Source organism: Trachurus japonicus, chromosome 7 (genome assembly GCF_045865225.1).
Source record: "Trachurus japonicus isolate A0001 chromosome 7, Traja_1.0".
Taxonomy (NCBI): domain Eukaryota; kingdom Metazoa; phylum Chordata; class Actinopteri; order Carangiformes; family Carangidae; genus Trachurus; species Trachurus japonicus.
Window position 1 is genome coordinate 25248425 of NC_140913.1, and position 20666 is coordinate 25269090.

The 20666-nt window shown below is 43.5% G+C and overlaps 1 protein-coding gene across 42 annotated transcripts in view; it reads left to right on the forward strand.

The window, feature by feature from the left end:
• Nucleotides 1–20666, forward strand: part of LOC146984852 (membrane-associated guanylate kinase, WW and PDZ domain-containing protein 1-like) — a 91089-nt gene that overhangs the window by 58097 nt on the left and 12326 nt on the right. For 15 of the 42 annotated variants that reach the window (XM_085782354.1, XM_085782375.1, XM_085782346.1 and 12 more), the window contains 12 exons: nucleotides 112–194; nucleotides 813–851; nucleotides 2757–2814; nucleotides 2940–3055; nucleotides 4108–4230; nucleotides 4650–4835; nucleotides 5701–6312; nucleotides 13005–13039; nucleotides 16212–16467; nucleotides 18854–18945; nucleotides 19754–19949; nucleotides 20149–20451. In XM_085782354.1, the coding sequence (XP_085638480.1) occupies nucleotides 112–194; nucleotides 813–851; nucleotides 2757–2814; nucleotides 2940–3055; nucleotides 4108–4230; nucleotides 4650–4835; nucleotides 5701–6312; nucleotides 13005–13039; nucleotides 16212–16467; nucleotides 18854–18945; nucleotides 19754–19949; nucleotides 20149–20451 (2099 nt within the window). The remainder of the gene's footprint in view (nucleotides 1–111; nucleotides 195–812; nucleotides 852–2756; nucleotides 2815–2939; nucleotides 3056–4107; nucleotides 4231–4649; nucleotides 4836–5700; nucleotides 6313–13004; nucleotides 13040–16211; nucleotides 16468–18853; nucleotides 18946–19753; nucleotides 19950–20148; nucleotides 20452–20666) is intronic. The other 27 variants (XM_085782333.1, XM_085782342.1, XM_085782341.1 and 24 more) reach the window with 3 other exon arrangements.

The window sequence follows — 20666 nt, forward strand, 5'->3', positions numbered from 1 at the left end:
GGTTTACTTTCTAATTCTTATTGATGCATTTGTGTGCCTCTGCTATGCTTTTATATGTTGCTTTGACGGCCTGTGTTGAATTATTCTGTTGCTTTGTTTGTTTCCTCTCAGCCACAACACAAAGACCACATCCTGGCTGGATCCTCGGTGTAGAGACAAAGCCCCCAGGCCTCTGGAAGAGTGTGATGATGATGGTAAGTTGCTACACATCGTTTACACAATAAAAGTGTACATTCACACCTCTGTGTAGTGGTTCAGGACTCAGTAAGTGGTGCTTTAGGTTTCAGACAGGACGCTCTTTTTGTAAATTGAGCTCTGATATTATTTAACTTCTTAGTTGTCTATCTATAAACAGTTTTATTAGAGTTTTGACTAGGAGATTTGTTGATTTGGTCAACTATACTGTTGTTGATTCTGTTTTTTTTTTTTTTTTTACACAACTGTTGTCACAAAATTACCTAAATTGTCAAATAATTGGTGTTCGAGAATCTCAGAATGACAGTTGACAACGTGAGTTACAAAGCACAAGCTGCAAAATTGCACCATCAAGTGGTGAAAATGAAAGTGGCACACTGCACTTCTCTTGATTGCTTTAGTGTATTTTTTTTGTGTCTAGATGTTGTTTCATCCTGTGTAATATCTGTTCTGAGACTAAGGAGTTTCTGTTTTTCCTGTTTGCCTTTCTCTTGGCTGTCACTTCATTCTTTATTTGCTCTTAATTCCTCCATCCCCGACCCACCTCTCCTCTGCTATCCATCTCTTTTCTATTCTTCATTTTGTTTTCTTTGTTTCATCTTGCTTTCACCTTGGAGAAGAAGGGATACATACGGAGGACCTGGAGAGTGATCTAGGTAAGACTTTTTTTTATTTTTCTGTCTCAAAGACGTACTTTGTTGTATTAGATGGCACAGTTATGACCTATTTATTCTTTAAATAGATAATATCTTCAATAGAGGGTTTAAGACTTATTGGTTGCCACAAATTCGTTTTGTTCAAACTTTTGTCCAGGAGCTGCAATAGAAAGAGTTTTCATTTAGGTTGGATAAAGGCGAGGTGCAGTCAATTTTTGACCATGGACAGCACTGTTGAGCAGTGTCATAATGTTTGTGTTGTGCGATCAACCTCCTAACACCCTTTTATATGAGACATGTTTGTACCAGCTGCATAAAACAGTGGAAATGGATTGTAATGGCTTTTCACCATCCTCATGCTGAAAACCAAGACGTATATAAACCTGATAAGTTTTGTCTGTATAATGTTAAAAGTGACAATATGTTTGACAATTGGGTTTTATTACATTTCTTGTTGCTTGCTCCGAATGTCTCCTGAATTTCAGCTTATAATGGAGCTTTTTAACATTAATTGCTCCCATGTAGCACTGTGATATATGCTGAGGAGTTTTGTATAATAACAAAAACACCATTCTGCCGTTCATTGATCATAGCGTGACTGGCAGGACTTATTTGTCTTGAGATGCACAGAAACACACCTGGAATATGTTATGCTGAGGTTGTGCTGTGAACTTGGGCTGATAGATGTGCTTGGAGTTGCTTCAGAGACTGGCAAATGGCTCAGCTGCTGATTCTCATCCCATATGCAGGTAGAACAAACAACCCCGTAATGGAATGAGAGCTCATTCTCCAACCAGGCCTTGAATGTCTGGCTGAAAGCCTTTATTACCGCTGGCTGCTCAGATGCAGACGGTCTGCGATTATTGATTGTGAAATCCAGTCTCCTATAAAAGTGTTTACTGGACTTGGGAGAAGCCCACAGTAACACAAGGAGGTAATGTCTTTGTCTGGAATCAAATACAGTGAGGTGGAGAACTGAGATGCCAACAGCTTAATGGGAATGTATCAGTTTAATGGCCTTCAACTGTCCACCTGTTCCCATGAAGAGTGGTAAGCTGTGTTGTTCAATATGTGAGCACAATACTGTAGTAATAATTACAATCGGCAGACAAAGAGAGACGTCAGCTCTTTGGCTTTTAAATCACCACATCAGTTGACCTGAGCTTTATTGTAGCCTTGTTGTTGTATCTCAGCTCTCACAGCTACTGAGTTTTAGGCTTAATGAGCAGAATAAATGTAATGTAGGCAGCGGGAGAGTGATCCAGGCCATAATTTAGTTCATGTAAACACTTTGAGTTACGCATGTCTGGCATGCTGACTAGATTCGTAAATGTGTTCAACTGGCCCAGCGAGAACCGTTTGTACCCGACGAAGAGCCAATTTGGGTTCAGAACATTGTACTTTTAGTCATGCAATAAAACAGACATTTAAAAAGAGAGCATTTAAAAGTGTTGCAACTCCTCGGCAGGCATGAAACCACCGCTAGAATTTAGAAAATATCATGGAAGAAAAACATCTTAGATGACCCTGTTGTACAAAACTAAATGCTTTGTTTTTAGTCGACATTTGATCCTATTTTGCCATTAATAGAAGACAAAACAGCAAAATGTGTAACAGTGCCATAAAGACAGAAAGTCCTGCTTGCATAGCACAACACAGTACAGCAGAGCCAACCTCTCACTTATAACTGTGAAGAAAACAGTAGAAGTAAAGTGGACCATCTGACAAATGTAATCCAATACAATAACACATACTATACCTTCTGCAAATACAGTAAATGGTTATGTTTGCTGTTGTTTGGGTGTTTTAAAGTCAATCCAACCCCCCACAGCTGTTCTAATGACTGAGGTAAAACATTAAAAGTGTTGTTTTTCTATATTTTTAATGCTGCCTTCTGTATTTCAGAGCTGCCTCCGGGATGGGAGAGAATAGACGACCCAGTGTACGGAGTGTATTATGTAGAGTAAGTCTATCATCAGACTGAACCTTCATGTTAATAAGGACATCTTTTATACACTGCAACTGCCTTTTTTTTGGCTAACCACTCTTTTTTCCTGTATTACCTTGTTTATTCTCTGTCTGTCTCAGTCATATAAACAGGAAGACACAGTATGAGAACCCAGTGGTGGAGGCGCGACGTCGAAAAATCCTGGAGCAGCAGCAGCAGCAGCCGCAGCCTCCAGAAGGTGAGCGGTATATTCGAGGTTCGTTTCCTGCCCTGGCACGGCACCATTTCTTTCTTTCTTCATGTCAGTGAGTGTCATGTCCTTCTGGTGTGTCCAGTGCTCTCCTGGGTTTGGGCCAGGCTGCTTTTCTCCAAATTCATCCTTTGTCAAGACACAATGGAACAAAAAATGCACTGAATGTCAAATTTGACTCCCGTACAAACTTGAAATTTAGCAGCTGGCCCAAGCCTTGGTGTCGTCTTTGGTGTTTAGATTTTAATTTATGTGTTTTTAAAATCATAAATGCTATATATCATCTTGTATTTGATCATTTAAGTTGCTTTACCACGAGGGGATGAGGAAGAGTTTTCACTGTGGTATCCAGAGAGTATCAAACCGTGAGACCGGCAGAGCTGCAGAGGGGAGGAGCAGAGTGAGAGAGATATAAGGAACACACACGGCTCATGGAGGCAATTAAGTTACTTTAAGAACCTTAGCTTTAGACCGAGGCAATTTGTCTCAAAGATCATACTCCCTCTTGGAGTCAGGTCTGAGCCGACAGTCGTGATAAATGCCCATAAAACTGTTGGCATTAAATCACCTGGCTCTTAATACCTACAGGACCTGCAGGTATTATTTATGCATTATCACTTTGCAATGTTTTCTTCAGTACCAACAAAATCCAATCACAGTAGTCAAAGTATAAATGGTTATAGTGCAACAGGGAGCACTTATAGTAAACTTAGTATACATTTGGTATAGTTGTTCATCAGAATATAAAGAACTGTAGGCTACAAAAACCTGTTTCAAGCTGTAGCCTGCTGGCTCCATTATACTTCTGGTTTAACCAGTGTTATCTATTTCAAATCAATTAATATGAACTTACTGAAATAAACTTTTTATTTAATTAATGACAGTAAATGAAAAACCGACTGCACAAAATGAATCAGATGGCTGAGTGTTTACTGTGCGTGCTTTGAGCTCTGTGTTCGTATCTGTGTTGCTGTTAAGTGTCTATATGTGTGCATGTAAATACACATATGTGCTGAGTGTGAGTATGGATTAATGTGTGTGTTATTGCGTCTGTACAGAATGGATAGAGGAGCACTCCTCAGCAGCAGCTCCTTTGGCAAACTACGCTCCAAACCACCTGGAGACTTACAGGGACCCGCAGGTGCCTCCAGCTCTACCTCCAGGCCCTGCAGGCGTCAAACGTAAATATTTATTCTAATAGACACTGTATATACTTTGTAACTACTGCTTGGCTGTTGCAACATGTGCTCCTGACAGGGGCTGTGAGATACATCATGTAGTTTAAATGAACGGCTATGTTTACTACATCTATACTGAAAAAACCTTAACAGCCTTCTTGACGTATAGTGGGAATAGGACTGAGACCAGATGTGCTGTCAGACACAAGTCAAACTGCTGGAGTTGTTCATTCTTCAACAAACACTTCTAATAACCAGACTAATCAATCAGCTGTTGGAGCTGAATCCTAACCCTCCTCCCGATCCCGATGAGGGAGACAGCTTCAGGGAGAGATGAATTTTTAAAATGTAGAAAATGTGGAAGAAAATAGCAGTATAAAGTATAGTAGATGTAATAGTTGTTTTCCTCTGGTGCCCTGCAGGAGGGAAGCCTTTCTTCACAAGAAACCCAGCAGAGCTCAAAGGAACTTTCATCAACACAAAGCTGAAGAAGAGTCGTCGCGGCTTCGGCTTCACCGTGGTTGGAGGCGACGAGCCGGATGAGTTTCTGCAGATTAAAAGTTTGGTGCTGGACGGGCCTGCAGCTGTGGACGGCAAGATGGAGACAGGTGCACTTCATAACCATCATCCACAGGGGGCACTGTTTTCATCCAACAAACACTCACACTGTAGTGTTCCCACAACATATGCATCCATTTTCTCTGATGTCCCACCATCGCACGACTGTGGGCTGATACCAAATAACACCAACAGCTTTACTTTAAAGGGATAGTAGCATTTTTTTAAAAGTGGGGTTGTATGATCTACAAATAGCCCCTAAGTACTTTAATTGCAATAGAAGACTCTCTGCATTCCTCCCGTTAGCAATACCAGCCCATAATAGCCCTGCCCAGAGATTTACAACATACAGTGTTGTGAACAGACCCAAAGAAATGGCCTATTTTCACGGCCTAAAAGAGGTTTTACCTGAAAAAAAATACACATTTCCATTGTTCGCTATAATATAATTTTTTCCAGCAGTTTTTATTTGGACCTAACCAACTCACGTATCCCTCCGCCCAGGGTTAGCGCCCGCCGATCAGCAGTTGGTTAGGTCCAAATAAAAACTGTGTTTTTCCTGCACTTTGAGGGGCTGGAAAAAATTATATTATAGCGAACAATGGAACTGTGTATTTTTTTTCAGGTAAAACCTCTTTTAGGCCGTGAAAATAGGCCGTTTCTTTGGGTCCATTCACAACACTGTATGTTGTAAATCTCTGGGCAGGGCTATTATGGGCTGGCGTTGCTAACGGGAGGAGTGTAGAGAGTCTTCTACTGCAATTAAAGTACTTAGGGGCTATTTGTAGATCATACAACCCCACTTTAAAAAAATGCTACTATCCCTTTAATATTACTTGACAGATGAACTGAAAGCACATTTAAATAGATGTGTAAATAACAGTTTTACTAATGGTACTGTTTTCCTTGGTGCAGGTGATGTGATTGTCAGTGTGAATGACACCATTGTGCTGGGCTACACCCACGCTCAGGTGGTGAAGATCTTCCAGTCCATCCCCATCGGCTCCATGGTGGACCTGGCCTTGTGCCGTGGCTACCCGCTGCCCTTTGACCCCGACGACCCCAACACCAGTCTGGTGACCTCGGTGGCGATCTTAGACAAGGAGCCTATCATCGTCAACGGACAGGAGACGTTCGACTCGCCCTCCAACCAGGCTGGACCCGTTAACGGCATGAGGGAACCCCGGCCGCACAGCCCGTCGGCCGAGGTGGCGTCCAACGGTTCGCACGGCTACTCCAGCGACGTGGTCACACTGGCCTCGTCCATAGCCACCCAGCCCGAGCTGATCACCATCCACATGGAGAAGGGAGACAAAGGATTCGGTTTCACTATCGCCGACAGCCTGACGGGAGGGGGGCAGAGGGTCAAGCAGATAGTGGACTATCCTCGCTGCCGCGGCCTAAAGGAAGGGGACATTCTGATGGAGGTCAACAAGCGAAACGTCCAAAATATGAGCCACAACCAGGTGGTGGACCTGCTGAGCAAATGTCCCAGAGGCAGCGAGGTCACCATGCTCGTGCAAAGAGGTACAGTATGTATTACATCTTGATGTCAGATATTATTTGTCAGCAGCGGTGGGGGAATAGACGCAGGAGCTGAGGTTCTTTATATGAAAAGACGTGTGATTTCGCACACAAAGAACACACACTCGGATCCGCCGAAACGACAACAGCTTGAATAGCTGGCACAGAGAGAGTGACATAATGAGAGAGCGGGAGAGAAAAGTGAGGAAGGGAGTGGGCGGCAGGTTGAAAAATTCTCGGACTGGATGGGACGAAGGTAAAGAGACGATGGAGCTGAGTTAGCAGAGAATGAGCAGATGAGTGTGGGAAGGAGTGGGAGGCTGGGTAAAGAGGCGAGATGAATGAGAGAGGAGGGGAGGAGGAGCACATTAGGTCAGGGACTCGTACATGTGATGAATACAGATGCTGCTGAGCTGGAACCCCGGGGACCTCGTCAGTCTTCACGTTTGCTATTCTCTTATGTTTCCTATATGATAATTTGGGTTTTGTGAGGGGTGTGACTGTTCATCATCATTTCCTCAGGTGGTGTTTTATTTTTGAATTGCTCTTCCTGGAATAAATAAGTGTAAGAGAGGAGATTAGAGAGAGAGAGAGAGAGAGTCTCACAGAAACAGAAAATGCTTAAATGTTTCATTGTATTTGATGAAAATATTGGGCTTATATTCGGATGTTTTTAATGTGTGCTACTGGAGCAACATACAGATTTTTAATGATGGATGCTGCTTTTCTTGGATTCGCCAGCCTTCTCCCCACTACGCAGTGCCATTCACGGTCTCACACCTATGGCCTGGAATGACCGAGAGATAAATGTTTCTCTCATTGAAACGTCAAAACAAACCAGATTGTTTGCCCCAGAGTAAAGTATCCAGGCCGACACCGAATGACACACGAGGTCTCTCATTTGTGTCCCGTCCTTATTGTTGTTAAATTGCTGTCCATATCGGCTGACCCAGAACTCTTTCAGTGGCAGGTTGGAATATGCACCCTACATCAATTATGCCCACTAATGAGTTGACCTTGTGCACTTCTGCTGGAATAACATTGCTGTATTGTGTTAAATGTCAGCATCATTATGAGCCTGTGTGTGTGTGGTATGTCTGCGTGTGTGTGAGTGCGAACGTGTTTTTTCGACCAAACTGTTTCTTCATTGAACAAAAGGAGGTAGTGGTTTCAAATACTATGTTGATTCAGCAACCAAGATCAAGTTTGATAAGTTAGGATTTAAGTTGTAAAATGTCAGATCAAGGAATAAGTAAAGAAAACTTGGAATCCGAACAAGCACCTGACAGCTTTGACAACTGAGAGAAAAATGTGATATAATCTGAAGAATTTGCCTTAAAAACAACAACATTAAATTGAATATCATTGAGGAAATGATGCTGAATAAACTGACCAGTGTGACATTTCAAAAACTTTTTTTTTTTATTACATAAAGTTTAGGAGAGATTGAGAAATAAATATGCACAACCAAAGCAGATTTGTGTGACTCTGGCAAAGATGAAAAACTTGCAGAGCTGCATTTCCAAAGCACAAGAGCTCCACAGATGGATGACGAGAACTGATAACATGCTCTGCTCTCATATTTTCTATTTACATTGTAGTGCTATAAATTCACCACACTTCCCTCGCACAGCCTGACAAGATTCGAACTAGCAGAGTCTGACACAGACTGTGACCATGATTTCGTTATTTCCACCTCGCACATTGACAGTGGTGATTGTCATCATTCACAACTGCTGTTTAAAGGTGCCTTTAGTCATTCTTAAATCCTCAAGACTTCTATATATAATCCTAAACTAAATACCTTTGGGAAGTGAAAACATCTCATTGCGAAACTGTGGCAGTAATTTAGCAACATTTTACTGACTAAACAGTTAATTAATTAATCCAAAATATAAAGGGCAGATGAATCAGCTATAAATATAATCATCGGTTGTAGCTGTACCCGATAATAACAGCTCTCAGGACCAAAGATCAGTGCATGTGTTTCTGTCTAAAGTATAATGCACTGACCTCTCAAGTGATTGCTAGCAGCTAGTGCATAGTCATTCATTCACAACAACAGTTATGGGAGCAAAGAGGAGCGAGGTAAGGCAGATAAGAGGAACGAGCAGAGGATGAGAAATAGGAAGACTGGGGATCATGTTTTGAGAAAGTAGAGGTGGAGGATTAGAGGAAAGAGTCTGAGATTTGCTGAACAGCACTGGAAGTTCAGCTCGGGGAGCGTATATGAGGGGATTGGTTTAGAGAAGTATTGACGGATGAGTGGAGGAGGGGAAGGAGGGGGGAGGAGGAGGAGGAGGAACAAGGTGGACTTCAGTTGGAGGAGAAGAAGCCTTAATCTGTTCATCTGTGACTCATCAATCTGCGCTGTCTGACTCTGAATCAGCAGAGGGCACAAAGCGCAAGGTCAAACAAACAGCATCACAGTGATTTCCCCACAGTGATTTGTTTTATTACAAGTGTTTGCAGTTGATTGAGTTGTGTCACAGAAGTCGCAGTCATGCAAAAATGAATATTCAGATTATAGATACAGATTTATATCCTACAAAATGTCAGTATCACTGTTAAAAAAAACAAAACAAATCACATTGTCTCAGTCAGATTCAGACTGAGCTGCCTGTGTGTTCAGACAAGTGAGGAAAATATGTTTTATAAAACTGCACTTGAACAGTTTATAGTCTTATTGCCCAGGAGGCAGCATCACTCTGGACTTAACAGTGTCAGAGCACAGTTCTCGTGGTTAATCTTAGAGAGATACACTGACAGTTCAAAATAAAATACACTCCGAAGTGTGTTTGGCTACACGTAATTTTCATAAATCTGTAGTACACTGTTCCAATACCTCATTGCTCTGTGCTGTAGCAGAGGAGTGTGTCTCAACTGAACACAGTCACATTTTGGCTTTTGGATTGTCCAATAAACTAAACGTGTCAATTATGTGGTTGTAAAAAAACATGTAAGGTACAAATGTCATTTGTGCAATGGAAATAGACAAGAGCAGGATAGGTTGTTTGCGTTAATGAAGGCTACAGAGCAAGTACAAGTGTAGTGACAGAGGAAAGTTAGTGCAAGTCTAATTAGTATTGTAGTGTTTTTATTTATTTATTCTTCAACCTCTTTATCAAACTGCACAGATCCAAAAGGTCTCATTTTTAAAATTAAATATTTGTTAATTAAACATCCCACTCTTCACTTGCCTTCAGCGAAGTGAAATGTGTTCGGTGAGTGTGACGCGCAGGATTCGGTCCAGATATTTGCATGTATAAATTTGTGCAGGCTAAAAAAAAAAAAGATGCATTGTTACCTTTGCGTCTCGTCGTCTAAGACATGTTATTTTTCAATAAAATTTTAAAGACAACATCTGGCGTTCACATACACAGGAACCTCTCCTGTAAAAGGAGGCCAGGCCAGCCTCCTCCATCTTGTCTTCCCATCGTTGTTGCCATGACAATCGTGCACAGCACTCCTGTCCCCTGAGAGACCGAGAGAAAGAAGAGAGAAAATGAAAAGATAGAGGGAGGGGAAATAAAAATGTGGAGGAAATGAAGGCAGAGGAATGAAATGTGAGGATAACGGACAGCGAGGAAGAGCGATTCAGAGTAGGTGAAGAGATGAAGACAACTGGATAATAAGACGGTCGTATTAGTGGAGCAAGGACAAATGTTTACTCAACAAAATGGAACATTACTCATGTTGAACGCCCTCTAACAATGTATATTAAAAACCTGGAGGAATGTGTTCGCGTGTGTGGGCTCTTTTATAGACTCTCCAAGGCCACAGATTCAACAGCGTATTGGAACAGCGGGCCATTCACTGTCCTCGTTTTTCTGCATGTTATTGAAACTTGTGCTCCGGTTCTGCTGCTCACCAGTGAAAGCAAGTGTTGGCAGGTTTTATTTCTTAAATTCAGTCTTTATGAGAGGCAGTTTTTTTTCCCCCTTTTGATAGACAATGCACATGGCAAGGACATGGACATGGACACAGGTCCATCCACGTGTTTATCCCCAGTACTTGCTCATCTACTCTATAACTGGGCTTGTGCTGAGTGATTGATATTAAGACCTGTTCTCTTAGAGGTGGCATATTTGTATGGTACTGTCTCTCCATTCAGGTTGCCCATTAACATACTTACCTGTAATTGTGCCAGTTGTTACAAGGATACCTCACTGTCCTACTGTAAAAGAGGCAAAGGAAGCAGCTTCCTCCACTGATGCTCAGAGCTGGATTAGGTCAATGTGCAACCGACAACTCTCTCTCTCTCTCTTTTACCTCCAGTTTGTTTACTTCCTCTTCATTTGAATGATAATGGACACAGTCTTAGATGTTCTGGTGAAAGGTTTCCTCAATAAAAAATAAAATCAAGCCTTTTAAGCCTCTGTTGCATTCTAAGTGATCAGTTCAGCCTTTTAAAATGGAGCAGCTTTCTGATGAGCAGGGCTTTACCGTCATTCAGCAGCTTCAGCAGAGTAAAAAAATATCAGGATTATGGCACCGCTGCATAATATAAATGCTCTGCATATTTGTGTGTGTGCTCGTAAATGCAGGGCTGTATATAGCTGAAAACTCACCTTCTTGCGTATACCTGCTCGTGATGATATTACATATGTATAGCATGCATGCATATATGGATGCTTCTGCAGAGTTGCGTGTGCAGGAACATGCAATTCCCATATTTCTTTCACCCTGGCCTCTGTCGCTCATAAATGTTACATACAGCCGGTTTCAATCAAGTCCGCGTTACACGTATGCATCAGCGTCACAATGCCAGAGTGCGTTAAGCAGATTTTAAGACTGCATCATGAATGAAGATGCGTTCACACGGAGCAGCTTGTAAATCAGCTGTTCTTGCTGACACAAGCCACAGTGGAAGATTCAATTTCTTGAATTTTAATTCCGCTTCAGCTCCACGCTCACATTTATCAGCCATATGGCCAAAGTTAAATTCAGTTTCTATATGCTTAATGCTAATTATGTTGACCATGTCACTATAGTTTGGTAAGTGAAAGTGAAAGGTTTGTTGGCCTTCCATACGGTGTAATTTAGGGATCCAGGGTCACATAACCTGCTGTTTAAATGGAAAACACTTAATATTGACATCTTGACCCTCTGATATGTGTCCTCCCCGGGTCAGATACACACATAACACACACCCACTCAGAAAATAATTCATCACAACGTCAGCACCTGAGACGTTTCACTTGCTCCAGTAACTTGCAGCCCGTAATCTGAGAGAGAGAGGGAGAACAGAGAGGATAAATTATGAATCATGTAGAGAGAGGGGCTTTGCAGCAACAGAGAGTTTTAACATTTAATGATTTTTTGCCAATGCAGCAGAAAGAACCTAAGATGGATGCTTGCATGTTGTTGCATGTGTTAATGTCGCTGGAACCTTCCATTAATACTTCCAGTAGGTTTTTTTCTTCCCTGTGCATGCTGGGTAGGAGAGGAAATAATGCGTTTTCATCGGTCACAATAGCAGCAATGAAGGCGAATGAGGCTGTAATGGATCAAAGGTTGGGAATTAATGTAAATGTGCCGCTCGCTCCCCGTATTTAACAAAGTAGACTGCTGCCAGTGTATACTGAACTACTTGATCGCCTTGGCAACAGCAACTCTTTGTCCCAATCCTGCCTCATGTTGTTTGTGTACTCATTTGTCTATTTTTGTCTGGATATACGGTTTTGTAGTAAACGGCAGGAGAGGGAATTTCTTGGAAAGTGGCGAATCATCTCCATGTGTGTGTGGTAAATAATCAGCTTGAGTCTGAATGAATGGCTTGGTGTTAATGCCGCGTGTGTGATGTATAGAAATGAGTTCCTGGGTTGTGATGAATGTGGAAAAAAAAAAGAAGAAGGGAGTTAATTAGGAATGTGGATTATTCCCTACACCGGTATACTGAGAGTCCTCTCCCCTGACAACTGGCTCTAAGTATTAATATTTCATTAGCACAAATGAGATTGATCTTCTTTGGTGACTCTCTACAGTATGTTAACTGGTATCTAAGAGGGAGGGAGATAGAAACAGATACAGGGAGAGTAAGTTATGGTGTATGGGAGAAGAGGAGGGGGAGGGAACAAGAGAAAAAAAAGAAGGCAGGGAGAGAAGATCTCAATGGAAGCCTTGAGCAAAGCAGAAGAGAGGAGAGGAGAGGAGAGGAAACAACTCTGTAGCTGCTCAGAAGATGAGTGTAGTGAGGCTGAAGCTCAGGCTTTCCCTTTGATATGAAACTCAAGCTGTTGAGCTCCTTCTCAGTTGAGATTCTGCTGGAGAGGTTGTGCTGGAGACAGCTGGCGAGCAGACTGGGGGGGGGGGACCTGTAGCTTGGACCGGCAGTCCGGGGCTGCTGCAGCATCAGTCAGCCTGTCTAATGCAGATAGATCAGGTGCTCCTCTCCTAATAGCACGGGTGAGAGCGGCGAGTGGAGCGGGATACAGCACAGGGGGAGGAGATCACTTAGATTAGCGAGCAGCCTAGCGCAGTGTGTTGCTCAGAGAGAGAAAGCAACAGAGGAGGAGGAGGAGGAGGAGGAGGAGGAGGAGGCGAGAGAGCTGGGCCAGTTTGCGTTCTGCTCTGCAGCAGGAAACTCAAGGGTCCATCCGTTCGTCCTGGGGAGTTTTTTTGATCAGAGGGGACAAGGGAAGAGCACCGCAGGTCATTAATGCTCTCTCTGTCTCTCTGCCGATGTTTTGCAGGAGTGGTACCAGCCAAGAGGAGCCCAAAGCTGGTGGTGAGTACTGTGATCTTCATCTTCTTTTGTGTGTGTGCATGTTCGCTCAACTGAGTGAAAGGAGAGCTATTTAAAGAACAAAAGACACAGTGATATGATATCTAACTCTTGCTCCACTGCTCTGCAACCCAGAGCTTCAGAAATCTTCCCGTTTTATCCTGCTGCCACCATCCCCTCTTTACTTCTGCCACTTTGACTTTCTACGTTCTTCTTTTGATTTGATTGTTTCCCCTTTTCCCTTTCTCGGCCGTGTTGCAATTTCTTTGTTTTTACATCCTCTCTTCTTTTCTACATCCCTCCACTCCTGCCAAGCTGCCATCCTGTGACTGATTAAGCATAGCCTAGGCAGAGCAGTGTAACAGTGACCAGCTGTTGGAGAGGGCAGACAGCCACAGCTGAGGGATGATGGGGGAGAGAGAGAGAGAGAGAGAGAGAGAGGGAGGCATGAAGCAAAAATAGGAGGAAAGGATGAGTATGAGAGAGGGAAAGACCTGTGTGGAGATGGTTTGTCTAACAGCACTTAGTCACTACGATAGCCCACAGATACAGAGGACGCACAGAGGCTAACGGACAGGGAGGAGGGCGCAATGATGACAGAGGGGGCTGGAAGCAAAGAAGAGGGAGACTGGGGAAAGCTGGAGGAGATATTGCAACAGATTGCATTGTGACTCGTGTAGTTGTGATGGATCAGAGAGGAAGGAAGGGGTAGGATGGTGGGGAGAAAGAGGCAAAGAGATCGGATCTATGAGCAACATGGGGGGTCTCTCAGTTCCAGTTATACAGGAGTTTAAAGAGCAAACGCCTCCTCGTTTTTACGACTCATCTCATCTGATAAAAATACCAAAAAAAATCGATACAGGCTCAGAAGAGATGCCAGAGCAGCTTTAAATTACTGTCACCCTGTTTCACCCTCGGAGAGCCAGCGAGTTATAGTAGAAAGACGTTTCCTCAGGACAGGCTATTCCAAGGTCGCTGACGGGTTCAACTCTTCAGTGGGGGAAAAAAAAACAAAAAAAACATTGTCCTGTGCCTCTTGATCAACATTAAAAGCCCTCCCCTCAGATGGCTGGATATTAGGATTAGGATTAGTTGGAAATGGTATCAGTCAGAGCTGCGGTTGTCACCTATTCAGGTCACATGGCACGGTGGATGGAGGAGGGGTGGCTGCTTTTAGGGGGTCGGGTGGGACCAATAGTGGTCTTGCCTGACTGTCACTTTGGATTAGCTTTCCACTGAGGAAAAGCCAGTTTTTTCCCCCTCTCTGTGTTATGTCAGTGAAATGTCACGCTGCATGCAGCTTCGTGTCAACCCAGAACAACCATTTTGCCTCCAGTTCAGAATCTAAATAGATGCTCACAGTAAACTCCCATATGTAAGAGAGACTATGCTGTCTCAACCCATTAAGCAAGTCTCCAGTGATCAGATTCTGCATGGCTGTTGTCCTCATTAAGAAGCATTACTGGAATATTTGACCCTTCATCTCATTCGGTGTGATGAGTGAGACAGTGGGAGACAGTGCCGTGACTTCTCTATCATTTCATGCACTAGTTTATTATTCACATCAGATAGAAAATGATTCAGTTGTTGTTAGAGCCCTCTCACTGTCGGTAATTACATTTTCTCAGCGAGGCTCATTTTTCATAAAAGGTTTTATAATGTGCATCTGCAAAAATAATGTGGTAATATGTATATTCTGTGTGGGTGCAGAAACGGAATACCAAGATCATAAAAAACAACAAGTGCATATAGCAGAGCAATAATAGGCCATAAAAATGTCATGGCATTATTCTATATATTGTCCAAGAAGGACCAAAAAAACTAAAACTCTGCTTAAACAACACAGAGGGCTTTATTAATAATAGCGTGTGGATTCAGGCACCAGTTGCATAATGAAATATGATTCAGTGAGTCCAGTCCAGCTCAGAGCTGTGAGGCTGAAGGAATAACTTTAACTTTCACACTTCAAAAGTCATCACAATGATAGTTATTTCATCTTCTGCAGCAACAACTAAAAGGTAAACAGGGCTGCCAAGGTTTTTCTTGTTTGCCTATATAGCACTTTTAGATTAGTGCATTACAAATAAAATGTATTGTTATTATTATTATTATTACTTTTTATTCAAAATTCAAAAAAATATTCATATTCAAAATATTACAGGCTCTACTCACTTTATGGTCCAATTTAACCCACTGAATGCCATGTTGACCTGTTATTAAACTATGCAATGAGTAAAAAATAAATAAGGGCGCATGTGAGCAGCCCTAAGCTGATGGGAAGTTTCCCTTTTAAAAAGCATTCATAATAACATTCCCTGTGTTTCCTGTAGCACCTCTATCAGTGGCTGGAGATAGAGCTGATGTGATGTTGTGGTTAGATGTAGCAGAGGTAACCGGTCCTGGTTAGGACAACATTGGGGTGCAGTTCAGTGACTGTTCAGATTTACGTAAGAGAACACATGAACAGCAAAACAGTCTTCAACACAACACCTGAACCACAACTGGTGCATCAGTGATGTGGCGTGAGGCCTTTCCTATTCAAATCAGTGATTAAGTCTGAGCACAATGAATATTTTAAGCATTAAACCATTTTCCTTTAAATCCAGACTCTAAAACAAGTGATTACTTCATTAAATTTCCATCAACTGAGAAGCGAGATAATACTGATAACACTTCCCTCCTACCCACCGGGACTCTTCTCTCTGGTGTTAACATTTTTACAGTTTGGATTACAAAACAGATTTTTACACAGTTTTTGTCTCAGTTGAGAGCAACCTTGATTCTGTTTCCATGCACAGGACCTTGTGCGATAAACAAAGATTCATAAAGGCAATATCTTTATTCACTGAAGTCTCCTCTCATTTCAAACTGTCTTTGTCTGGCAACCATGGAAACCAAGTCATTTCTCCTCACACTCCAGCAGACGTTTTAGTGAGAGATGTTCTACTGCAATGTCTAAAAAAGATGACCTTGGTTGCTTTTTCTTTCTTTGTCCTCCATCAACACTTTTCTCACTCATCTCTTTTCCACTCTATCTCGCCCTTATCACTGACTCACTTATCACTCTCACTTTTTTTTCTCTCCTCTGTCTGCCCTCTACCTTCATCTCCTGCTTATATCCACCCCCATGCTTCACACACGCATACACCTCTCTCTCTGTTTTCTGTCCATCCAGCACCAGTTAGAGAGGAAAGACAGCCAGAGCAGCTCCCAGCACAGTGTGTGCAGCCATCGCAGCACCCACACTGATTCTCCCAGCCACCCACCCTCTGCCATGCCCAGTGAGGCTGTGGGTCCCACTCCTGCTGCCCCCACCCAGCCTCTGCCAGGCCTCCCCCCTCAGGACCCTGCAGATGGCACCCTCACCCTTCAGAAGAAGCCAGACCCCTTTAAGATATGGGCGCAGTCCAGGAGCATGTACGAGAGCCGACGTGAGTAGAATCCAGCTCTTTTTTATTCAAAGAATTTGACGGATTTGCTGACTTAAGAGTTTAAAGTGTTTAACCTCCTGCATGAGTGAATACGTTCTGTTACTTCCTCTGTACTTGTAGTAAGCTCTTTTTGATATTAAAACGGTCTACTGAATAGTAATGGGCGTAGACATAGAGGTCAGCCAAACGTGTTTCAACACACAACTCCTAAACAGATTTTTTTTTTATTATTTAAACATTGGAAACCTTTTAATGAAGTGAAAAGATGTCTTGGAAACACCTCAGGCTGATTTGGTTGGAGTGTGTTTACAGATTCTTAGTTTGTGGAGACGCCACCCAGAGTTCAGTGTTCCCTATTCAGTGTGATGAACACAGTGTGTGTGTGTGTTTGTGTGTGTGTCTATTGAGGTCTTTTTTATGTTTGCCAAACAATGGTGGGCTCAGTGAGTCACAACTTATCCAGTGACAAAGGTGCCTTCAAGAGGAAATTGTCCTTGAAAGCACCACGAGTTCTAGCTGATGAGTGGCGTGTGTGTGCGTGTGTGTGTGTGTTAGTCATACACACGCACACACAGTTTTTCTGCTGAAAGGAACTCATAAGTACAGAATTCAAAGAACAGCATTTATGTGTGCACGCATAGATAGTTGAAGAGGGACAATCAACAGTTTACCTTTTAAAGCACTTTAATTTGAGGTGTTTAAGTGACCACACTCACATTATCAGCGGACAAATTGTTTCTTTCTTTCCCTCTCTGGAAAAACAGAGGATCCAAAACACAAAACTGGAACACCAAAAGTAGGCAGCCTCTCTGTAAAAACTCCTCAGTATCATTTGCAGTCATGGCCTATTGTTGCATTATTCATAGGGAACCACAGTGAGGGTGTCGAACCACTTATTTGCTGAAGAGACTCTGAGAGGGAGGACGGATCCTCCAAAATAACCGTATCTCTCTCCTCCTCTGGCTGAACTACATCTTTCAGACCTCCTGTACTTTGCGCTGGTGCTGATAATTAAGAGGAGGGTAGTGTCTATATGCTGTGAAATACCTCTGCACATTGTGAGTGTATAGAGGTGATCTCTATGGGAAGGACTGCTGCGTTAGCTTGTTGCACACTTGTGATTGTTGCAAGCCAGACGTGCGGGTCGTGCTCACGCCGTGCTTTGCAGTGTTGGTTAATAATCATGGCTGCCTGTAGAATCTAGGACTGTTGCTGATTAAATATTAACTGGGCCCGTAGAGGGCTGCTTTAAGCTGCGGCTGATTGGTATATCTGTTTGATAACCCCTGAAGGAGCTGCAGCCCCTTTTTTGTGTCACAAGGGGGGGAAGGGAGGGAAGGAGGGAGGGAGGGAGGGAGAGGGGCAATGAAACAAGAAAGGGAGAAGGAGACAAAGAATGACAAAGAGGCCCAGATTCTGTGTCTGTGTATTTTCATGTGTATTCATGTGCATGCTGCCACATACACTCTTGAATTTGTGAGCAGTTGCAACCATGCATTCAGTGAGTGGCACTCGGAGAGCAATATTTCAGTGCCAGAAAAGTATGACTGAAAGGTGCTGAGCTTTTGGGAATTTTTTTGGCTTCCATCAATGCCTCATGTCACCTGTCCCTTGATGCGGCGCACAGCTGCTGCTCCTCTTACTCTTAGTTTACTTTGATCACTACTCTATAGACACGGGTCAGCGGAGGGTTAATTACAAGTCTAGCCGCAGCAGTTTAAATCACACCGAGCGAGTTATCAGGGGAACCGGAGAGCTGGAGCTAATGGGTTCACTACTAGTCTTGCGTGGCAGCCGTGCAGACAGCAGGCGGAGCAGGAAGAAATGGCCTGTGCCTCCTGTGCGGACTGGCCCTGTGGGCTGAACAGACTGACACCAAATTGCCTGTGTCCTCCTCCACAGTCTGCTGTGTCCATGGCGAGATGTGCAAACGTGTGGGGAGTTATGTTATGTGTGTGTGTTCGATGGTCAGCAGGAGAGAGATGCTACAGTTGGGGTTATAAATTAAGGCTAATAATAGGGATCAGCGTTAAGTAACATTTCCAACTGCCGGTCTGTGGGTACGACAAGGTCACAGCATGGGACTAGTAGCCTAGTTTGTGGTCTCCTCACGAGAACAAGCAGCCGATCTGCTCGACAAGGCAGCGGCGAGTCGAGGCAGAGAGCAGCTGTTGATCTTTTGCCTGCTCCCATTCTGACACTAATAGGAAAGAAAGTGCCTTATTGATCAGCGATAACACAATTAGACATCGATTTTGTTACAATTAACAACTTGGTGATTAAAGAACAAACACTCATTGAGCTAACAAAGATGCTAATCCGTCAGGTCTGTGGTCGGTTTGGTGCTTGATCTCAATCTAAACGCTCTTCCTCTTGTGTATTTCAGTGCCAGATTGCCAGGAGCAGGACATTTTCCTTTGGCGGAAGGACACAGGCTTTGGCTTTCGCATCCTTGGAGGCAATGAGCCCGGGGAGCCTGTAAGTACGCCCCACCTTTTAATCTCATCAATAGTTTATTGAGAAAGCAGATGAATGAATAGATTAAAGTATACCTACACAACCATAAATGTCATCCATACTATTTATAGATTTCTATATACCCTGTTCTTTTTCTTGGTCTACTTATTTTGTTTGTTTTCTCCGCTTTGCTTCTCCTGCCTTTTTTCTGTATAATACCACCTTTAAACCAGAGGAGCACAACGTCCAAACACCTCACTCTCGCTCTAACTGGAGCTGTTGCTCTCTGGAGGATCATATAGACAGCTTGTTAAGCAAGGCAAAAAGCATTACCCACCAATCCTTCTGGTTGTGTGCCATATATATTGGTCTTGAAAGGAGGGAGTAAGAGGGGGAGTGGAAGGCAGATATTGAGGAACAGAGGGAAATAAAATGGCAGCAGGCTTCAGGTCTACCCCACAGGAGTCAGAGCTTGTTGTTTGTGCCAAAGACAGTAGTTGGGTGCTTGTTTCTGTCAGAGCTGTGTGTACACTCCCACACAATGCCTAAAGCACACAAAGCTTCTGCATGGCCCCAGTGGGCCGCACTGGCCCTATTGGTTTCTCAGAATATCAACCACAAATACCATGAACTAAAGCAACAATACTCTGAAACACTGTGGTATTAAACAGATTCATTTAAAATCAGGGGGCAAGTCAAACTCATCAGTCATAATTATTATTATATAATATTGTTTCAATAGCACGATACAGTAAATTACACAATTTGACAAAAGCCTTGTTTAACAATAGCCTGTACTTCATGCAATGTGTGTGTCGGACTTCTCCAGATCTACATAGGGCACATAGTGAAGTACGGGGCAGCAGATGAGGATGGGCGCCTGCGGTCGGGTGATGAGCTCATCTGTGTGGACGGCACAGCGGTGGTGGGCAAGTCTCACCAGCTGGTGGTGCAGCTGATGCAGCAGGCTGCCAAACAGGGCCATGTCAACCTCACTGTCAGACGCAAGAGCACCGGATACGGAGGTGATGATATAGTTTTACATCAAACTTGAGCACGTGCATTCATACATGTTGTCATGCACAGTTACATGCATGTTAGATTAACATAACACACGCTGTTTGGGTTTCTGTGCGTGTCAGCAGGCCAAGGTTGTTGCCATGAAAACTTTGGGAAAAAGTTTTTCTTGTCTAAAAAGTCTGTTCCTTCCCTCCTCGCACCCAGTATCAAAAGGAGAAGGTGACGTGCCCCCATCACCAGCCTCATCCCACCACAGCAGCACCCAGGCGCCGAGTCTGACGGAGGGCAAGCGGACCCCCCAGGGGAGTCAGAACTCGCTCAACACCGTCAGCTCCGGCAGCGGATCGACCAGCGGTATAGGCAGCGGCGGAGGGGGCGGCAGCGGGAGCGCGGTGGTGCCTGCTTCCCTGCAGCCGTACGACGTGGAGATCCAGCGCGGAGAGAACGAAGGCTTCGGTTTCGTCATCGTGTCATCTGTTTCCAGGCCAGACGCTGGCACCACCTTCGGTGAGTGAGGCAGACTGAGCCGGAGCTGGCTGAGATCGACAGCGACTTCTATCCAGTGTGACATGAGAATTTGTTTTGTTTACTATGGGCCAACTCTGTTTGACATCAAAGGAAAAGATGATTTAATTTAGACTTTAATCTGACTCAACTGTTTGATTGTTTGGGCATTTGTAATCTGTACTGGCATGCCTTTCTGAAGATTATTATTTCCCTCT